Genomic DNA, 8,691 nt, shown 5'->3' with positions numbered 1-8,691 from the left:
CCGTAATTTACACTTAGTTTCCCTGCTTTTTTTCTGCAAATGTTACTTCTGTGGTTCTAGTTCTACCATCTGCCAGCATATCAGTTAACCTAGTTGGCAGAGCGACTGCCCCGCAATGGCGGTTTGTATAACAGTTTCTGAACACTACACGGTTGTCTTTCTGGCTGGAAGCCATACTACTTTCGGGCGGATGCAAACTTTCATGAAACCCCATGGGTGATATTTATATTCAGTGACATTGCTTTGTGGCCATGCAGAAGAATGGACAAGAGCTGGTGGTAATGAGACAGTGGCTTGCAGTGCGCGGCCGTGCTTGCACCCAAGCACGGCCGCGTATAGCAAAGCCCAAGAGCTGACAGGCAGCCCGTGACGCTGGTCTCAGGCAGAGGTGTAACGGTTCTTTATTCTCTGGTGTAACCGAGTCCTCCGCCGTACGTGTACGCGGTGGCAGTGGCGGCAGCCGCGTCTGGGTATCCGGTCGACACAACGGTAGAGGTGAGTACCGAGGTTTGGTACACTCCGTAAACTTCGGAGAACAGTGATCCCGGTCCGCTGTGCACGGGATCCCACAGTTTCTCGTAGGGTTTCGCCTCGTACGGCTTCACTTCCGGAAGGCAAGGCGAGTAGGTGCCAGGCGGCGCCGGGCTGCTCGAGAAACAATGTGGCGAACTCTGCTGCGGCTGCTGATCAGGCATCACGCTCCAGACGTTCTCCCACGGGGCAGCGTCGGCCGTCTCAGCTGTGTTGAACGCGTCGTGAAAGAAGGCCTGCAGGGGATCCCACAGTTCCTCGTAGGGTTCCGCCTCGTACGGCTTCACTTCCGGAAGGCAAGGCGAGTAGGTGCCAGGCGGCGCCGGGCTGCTCGAGAAACAATGTGGCGAACTCTGATGCGGCTGCTGATCAGGCATCACGCTCCAGACGTTCTCCCACGGGGCAGCGTCGGCTGTCTCAGCTGTGTTGAACGCGTCGTGGAAGAAGGCCTGCAGGGGATCCCACAGTTCCTCGTAGGGTTCCGCCTTGTGCGGCTTCACTTCCGGAAGGCAAGGCGAGTAGGTGCCAGGCGGCGCCGGGCTGCTCGAGAAACAATGTGGCGAACTCTGCTGCGGCTGCTGATCAGGCATCACGCTCCAGACGTTCTCCCTCGGGGCAGCGTCGGCTGTCTCAGCTGTGTTGAACGCGTCGTGAAAGAAGGCGATCCCCTTATGGTGGTGCAAGTAGGCGCTGTGCGAGTCCGTGACGTAGTACGCGCCGGCCGGCATGCCGTAAGGCTGGTCCGACTTCTTGGACGTCGGAGGCTTGGGCTTGCTTCGAGGCTGTTTGTAGTCCGGGTAGTCCCGCTTGTGCTGCTCGCGTAGCCGCGTGGCCTCGTCGGTGAACGGCCGCTTGTCGTCCTCGTTTAGCTGCTTCCATTCGGCGCCCAGACGACTGGATACCTCCTTGTAGTGCATGTCGGGATTTTCCAGCACGATCTTGCGCCGATGCGCGCGCGACCACAGTATGTACGCGTTAATCTTAGGCTCCTTGATGTGACCGCCGCCGTTGTTGCCGCCGCCGCCGATACCACCGTTGCAAGCATTGCGGTTAGAGCCGCTTGCAGGACCGATAGCAGAAGAACCGTGGTGCTGCTGCTGCTGTTGCTGTAAATCTGCATTGACGGCCATGGCATTGAAGAGCTGTTGCATCGCAAGGAGGCCTAGAATGAGGCCCACGCGCCTACACCAATCTCGTTTGCCACGAGCTCGAGCACGGTTTAACATATATACACTCTTTAAAAGAGCACGACACTCAATTTCCGATCATAATATAGAGTTTCTTTAGCTGCTTGCGTACGCGAGAACTAGGGTGTCAGACGAAACAATTGCCGGCTATGTGTGCCAGGTTCGACTCGTGACCCACACGCACAACACTACCGCAACAATAGACTTTTCTAGCAAACTCTATAACCCCAACCACCAGGGGCCACGGTACTGGTCGTTGCGTACGCCAGTCGCTTGCGTCCCCTAACCTAAAACTCCCTATTGGGGTAATCCTTGTGCGTTCAAAACACGTTGGCAAAATTTTAGGGCATTTGAGCCAGCACGTAATTTGTAATTGATTTTTTTTATATTAGACCCGAATGGGCATAACAGTCGAGCAACACTGGCATGCTCGCGAGCCGTGACGTACTACATGGTTCATACGTATCTATTAACGATGGTTCGGTGGTTCATACTAGTAATTGTAGTCCATACTACATGCTTGCCGAGGCCGAGCCAATGGCTCCTTTAAAAAAAAAAAAAGAAGACGAGAAAAAATGAGAAAAAAAAAAAACTTCAGACCGTTTTATTGAGGGCGCCGCCATTTTGCGATTGCGCTGGAGGGTGCGCGGCGAACGTGCCGTCGACGACGAGTGGCAAGTTTTCTCGCCTTCGCGAGAGGTGTCAGCAGGCCGTTTGAAGTTCTTAGCGTGTCGTCGCTAAACTTCGATATAGCCGCAATATCGAGCGGTGACGGGCTTAGAGGCGCTCCCGCAGCTCTGCCCACAGTATAGAATAGGAGGCAAGTCAAGTCTAAGCATTGTCGACACGTGAACACCGTGCACGTGACGTATACACGTAACGTGTTATTGTTGTGTGTCTAGCCTTGGAATTCGAATAAGGTATCACTCAGGTGACAACAATCAGAGGTGTCTCCGAGTGCCATGCGGTGTGCCGCACAAGCGTACATCCGAATCCAAGATGTACGAAGCTCTTAGCGAAGCGAAGAGGAAGTGCGTCTTCACAGCTTAGTTTCGTGCTCCTAAAATTTTCGCGGTACGCTTTTCTGAAGATTGTTTATCTGGCATCCGGGCATCAAGCTTTACAAAATAAAGAACTGTGATATAACTCGATCGAAAGGGCTGTTAACATGGATAAAGTGAGCTGATGACAGTGGCTGCGAATATGTCACGATCAACCAGACACTCGCACGCGTTGATTATGCACAATCTTAGGTCTCGAATGGTGCCTGCGCGTGCAAGCGCACCTCGCCTACTCGAGAGAGCTGAAAAACGAACAACTACTCTTTGCGACAGCAACTTTATTTTCTACAGTAATACCGCGCACGATGAGCGAACTCGACAGCTTGCCGGCGAGCTTCGGAAGCACGGGAGAGCCCGTGTGAACTAGGGCGCCGGCACACGGTAAGCATGGCTTTGGTCACAGAATGCAAAACAGCACACCTTTATTTCTTAGTCACGTACTGTTTTCATAATGCGTCATCGGTCAACTTCCACCAGAACGTTGGTTGCCAAGCATCATAATCTTGCAACGCGTTTGAACAGAATAAGTTTAATGTGCGTCCACGAAGTTAGCTTCATCTTCGCAATAGTTGACCGACTCGAATGCTCGGCTTTCTTTCGTATCCCAGCTTGATCATTTGTGCCGAGTTCCGTGTTCGTCGTCGTGCGCTCACTGGGAACAAAAGATTCCGAACAGACGCGCGATTTCATCAAGTCCTTTCTGTTTATGCTCGCAATACAAAGCAGACGCTTCTCTGCTATCGCAGCGGCGGTGTCCTCGAAGTCGCCGCGGCTGAATATGCACTCCACGCTTGCTTCCGAAATTTATTCTTGCAGCCGAATACAGCAGAGTGGTAGCCCGTCGACCTTGAGTCATCTGACATCGCAGAAATCGCAGACAGAACCCGTTAGGATCGCACTAATTCGCAATTAAACCGCTACCTTTCCAAGCTGTCGCTGAGAGAAAACGGGATCCGCACATTCCCGTGGCGGTGCAGCGCGCTGGTTCGAGGCTACGTTCCTCCTCGCCTATTTCATTTTCATCGCCTCCTCATATTTCATCAAAATGCGGCCGCAGCGGCTCGAAAATGGGCTCCAGTGAACTCGGGCTCAACCGGAAAAGTTCCAGTACCATGTCTTTAAGAACCAACTGTGCCGGGAAAATTAGTCTCTTGTCGTCTACTAAATAACAAACAAACGCAAATTTGTTGCCTCACCGAGACCAACCGTGGAGTACGCGGTAGAAGGCGAAACCATTGGCCCATCCGAGCTGTCCGACGGGACTTGGAAGACGGCCCTGGTCATGCAGCAGAGATATGGACACCGGACCGGAGCCGCATCGAGGCCCGCCAACGGAGAAGCCTCACCAAAGGGTGAGCCAACACCGATGCCGCGACGACGGGCCCGCCCGCCTCCGATCGTGCACCGTCGACCAAGGCCACGCTTACCAGTGGACGATTACAAGGTGGTCTTTCGTCGACCGAAAGGTGCCGTCAACCTGACCGAAATTGGGCCAGCTGTACTCGCGGACGCGGTATGCGCCGCCGCCAACCTCGACGTTCGCCAAGCCCTCCCTACTGACTACAGGTGAGGATCCACCCCACCAACACGATCACGGTCAGCACCCCGAACCGGCAACGGGCCGAGGCCTACTGCAATATCACAAAGCTGCAGAATGCACAGCAGAAGCTTGATACGCGTGTGACAACATACATTCCGGCGCCCGACAACTCGGTGCGAGGGGTGGTGCACAGGGCGTACAGCTACGAAACGGACCAAGCGATCTACGCCGAGCTTCGAAACAGAAATCCCGACCTGCCGATTGTGAACGCGCGGAGAATGGGTATGACTTGCCACTTCGTGATCACCTTCGCCGGAGTCAAGCTCCCGAAATTCGTACATTACCTGGTTTTCACGTTTGAAGTATTCCAGTTCCGAGAACGGCCGGAGGCCTGCTTCGACTGTTGGAATCTGGGGCACCGAGCAGACGTCTGCCCTCAACCCCGACCGACAGAACCGAGATGCCGGCGGTGCGGCGAAGAACACCCTTCGCCACCCAACGGTGAAAAACCAGCCTGCTCTCCCTCCTGCGTAGTATGCGGCGGAAGCCACCCGACCGGCAGCGGGAGTTGCAAATATCGGTTTATCCGAAAAAAGCAGCCCGCCAAGCCAGCCAACACCTCGCCGTCGCCACGTGGAGGAGCCGAAAAGGGCACGAAGGCGCCGACGAGTACGTCCAGACCACAGGAGCGGTGTCATGTGAGCGAACAGAGCCGTACCGAATCCGTTCCACCACATCGCGGCCAGAGCGCGAGCGGGAGGGACCGGTCGGCGTCCCGGTCACCTGGAGACTGCTCGAGCTCCAAGAGCACACAGGTCGCCTGGGAACAAGCTACCCCAAAACCAGCAGGTAAGGGAGCTGGCGGAGCAAATGAAATTACCCCAACAACAATTAGCTGCGGCTAATAACAAAATTCGACAATTAGAAAGCGGACATACGCCTAGTAACGACCCCAGCACAAAAAACGCGAGCGAGATCGTGGCTTGTGTAGGCGTGGAGCGGATGCAGAATGCGACACGGAGCTAGATGGTGCGCGCCGCACTAAACGGAAGCCGGAAGGTCCCGCGGCAGTACCCGCGGAGAGCGCCGCCGCGCCGGACCCCCGAATTTCAAAACTTGGACGCGTGATCGAGAGCACAGTTGCTGAGCAAGCCGCCCAAAATGAACAGCCGGGGAAGAGCATTGCCGCTCTTAGCTCCGCCGTGGCTGCGGCTATGTCCCACATTGGATTAACCGCGGCACAACCCCAATCCCAACCTCACCATTAGCCTCAGGTGGTAACGCCGCCTGCGCCAACGCCAGAACCAAGCATTCTGCGCAACTCTGTGGCTCAATTAACGCGCTGCCGGAGTGCTCACAAGAACACCTAGCATGGCTTCACCGTGCATGGAACCGCACAAACAAGCGTGATGGCCAACGCACCAATCGAAATCTTGCAGTGGAATTGCAGAGGTTTCCGCCGTAAACGCAGGTCTCTGGAATACACGCTTCAAATCCACCAAACCAAATTTGACATAGTTGCCCTCCAGGAAACTGGGATAGGGCCGAAACTATCGGGTTTTGCGGCTTATAACGAATTTACCGCTCCAGGCAATTCTCCGGCCAAGGCGATCATGGTGAACAGAAATCTGACCGCCAACCAGTTAAACCTAGAATTCACGGCGGTGTCATATATACACCTTCGTTGAAATCCTGCCAAAACGACGATCCGACCAAACGCTCTACATTCTGAACGTTTATAGCTCTCCTAGGGATATAGCCCTCCTAGCAATAGCTACACTAATAGGCAAAGCACATAAAGCTACAAAGCATGCACTATTCGTGCTGCTCGGAGATTTAGATGCACAGCATTCGGCATGGGGCTATCAAAAATGTCAGAAGAAGGGCACTATAAACTCTGGAAGACCGCTGAAGACCTCGGTTTTACTCTTCTGGTTGACCCTGAAAGACCAACCCGCATAGGCAATAGCGTGAATCAAAACACCTCGCCTGATTTGACCTATACCAGGAACATAGACAATGCCATCTGGGAGAATTCCAAACTAAACATTGAGAGCGATCATTACATTCTCTCCATTACGGTACCCTTCAGAGGTTACAAGCGAAGTAAGCGAATGATTAAGCACACTAAATGAGACGTTTTACGGTATGTTCACAATGGACGCGAACCCGCAACCATTCATAGGCGTATCTACCGGAGGGTGGCGGGGCAAGGGGGGCACTCGCCCCTCCCCTCTCACAGGACGGGGGGAGTAGGTCATTTACCCCCTCCACTTTTGAAACCGGGGATATATGCGCTTAGAGTCCCAACCAAGATCACTCGGGTCTACAGAAAGCGGCCTGAAGCACTGATAATAGGGTCCGACCTCTCCACCAGCTGCACATGGAGTCTCGGCCACGTCGGCTCTTCAGCGCACTGATCACTGGTATTTATATAGAACACAGATTTTACGCGGTAACAGTTCGTAAATTTTCCAACCTCTGCAAGTCTGCAGTAGTCTTTCAAGTCTTGCTCTAGACATTGATTCTGGATACTTGGTCTGTCTATAGTGGAATCGAACCTCATTAGTGCAATTGAGCTTCCCAGAACTTTCAAGTCTGCTTTCACTTATTTGGTCGTGAAAGGTATCCCCGCGGTGAAACTGGGGCAGCACGAAGCGTTCGTCCTCGTTGCCGGCAGTCTTCATCACGTCAGCGTTGTGACAGCGGGTGCTCGTGGTCATCGAGTGAGATATGTTTGCCTGTGCGTGCGTGGCACCATGCTTGTCGTAGGTGTACCTAACGGTTAGGGGGCAGGTGTGCCCCTCCCCCACAGTCAGAATTGAAAAGGAAAAGTAGGCCGTTTATTCGTCCCTCTACGCACAGACACTTGTGAAAGTGAGCACTGTCGGCTGCACGCTGCACAAATACAACAAAACAACTGAAGCCAAGTTTTCTCTCAGAATTGGACTCACATGGGTATGACTTATTTATTAAGTCTCCCCTGCTTTCGGGCCTCGCCTCCACGTGCTGTAGCAGATGGCGCGTTACTCCGTAAGTTGGGGTGCGAGACGCCTGCGGCACGTGCCTTGTAAGTCTGCATTGCTGAGAAAGCTATTGCTAGGCTGTCCAAAACAAGTTTAATCTACCATCACTCGCATCATCTCGTGTTTGTTGAGGCCGTCTAACCTAACCATCCCTGGAAACACAAAATCAAATTTGCTTTTATAATTGACCAGTATTTTATCAGTGTTGCCATTTTAGCGATGTTGACGCTAGATTTTGTGACCTTTTTGTCTGTTGACGGCAAACTTTGCCTTTTAGCAATCAGTGACTTTTTTAGTTACTTCAATGAACAGTTGGCGATATCTCCCAGGTCGCTCCTGCCAGCTCCCTCACAACAGACGCTGGAGGAGCTGCTGAGAACGACAGATCAAAAACTACAAAGAGCCCTCGTTACCTGGGCCGAAAGAGTCGCTCCTCGTGAGGGGTCATCCTAGGACTCGGGCATGCCAGAACTTACCTGAGCAGAATTTTAATAAAGTTGCTACCACCACCACCTTGCCGAGCCAACGCCTCCACTAAAAAAAAAAAAAAAAAAAAAACTACAGACGTTTTATTGAGGGCGCCGCCATGTTGCGATCTCGATGGAGGGTGCACGGCGAACGTGCTGTCGACGACTAGTGGCAAGTATTCACGCTTTCCCGAGAGGTGCGAGCAAGCTGTTTGGATTGTGCAACTTCTTAGCGTGTCATCACTAAGCTTTTAGCTTCGATATAGTCGCAATATCGAACGGCGACGGGCTTACAGGCACTCCCGCAGCTCTGCCCACAATAGGAGTAGGAGGCGAGTCAAGTATATTGTCGATACGTGATGTATACATGTAACGTTGTATGTCTAACCTTGGAATTTTAATAAGGTATCACTCGGGTGACAACAATCAGAGTTGTGTCCATGTGCCTTGAGGTGCGCCGCACAAGCGTACAGGCGCGGCCACGCGGCGAACGTGGCCGCGCTCCTCGCACCACCAAGCGGGCGCCGCGAGAAGTATTGCGGCGCAAGCGCAATCAGCGCCAGAGGCGGAGTTAGCTGCGCGTCGTCTGCTACGGTTCCTCCCACTTCGCCACACGCGCGCTGGTACAAGACTGTAGCCATGGTGCTCGAAAGGAAGGAGACCTTCATCTAAGCTTCCTCTGCAGCAGTGGTCTGGGCTTCTTCGTGTTTACCATATAATAAATCTGAAGCATAGATTTATAAATAAAAAGAAATTTTTACTTCCTTAGCAAGCGAATTCTGAAATCGGCCCTCCGTGACAGAAGGGACCTTTTAAATTAAAAGGCTCAGTTAAAATTTTAGGTGTACAGCATGCCCGCGTGCTTTGATAACTGATTTA

At 53.0% G+C, this 8,691-nt stretch overlaps 1 protein-coding gene across 1 annotated transcript; it reads right to left on the bottom strand.

Annotated features, from left to right (window-relative positions):
* Positions 1-378: 378 nt before the first annotated feature.
* LOC126540210 (uncharacterized) lies at positions 379-2,764 on the bottom strand. Its single transcript, XM_050187003.3, has one exon. The coding sequence runs from the start codon at positions 1,755-1,757 to the stop codon at positions 402-404; it is 1,356 nt and encodes a 451-aa protein (XP_050042960.1). The 5' UTR covers positions 1,758-2,764; the 3' UTR covers positions 379-401.
* Between the last annotated feature and the right edge of the window lie 5,927 nt (positions 2,765-8,691).

The sequence above is a fragment of the Dermacentor andersoni genome, chromosome 3 (assembly GCF_023375885.2).
Source record: "Dermacentor andersoni chromosome 3, qqDerAnde1_hic_scaffold, whole genome shotgun sequence".
NCBI lineage: Eukaryota > Metazoa > Arthropoda > Arachnida > Ixodida > Ixodidae > Dermacentor > Dermacentor andersoni.
Note: the sequence above shows the minus strand (reverse complement) of the source record. Positions and strands in the feature narration are given on the sequence as shown.

Excerpts from the sequence above, each read along its gene's own strand:
- LOC126540210 (XM_050187003.3), bottom strand. The coding sequence starts at position 1,757 with ATGTTAAACCGTGCTCGAGCTCGTGGCAAACGAGATTGGTGTAGGCGC.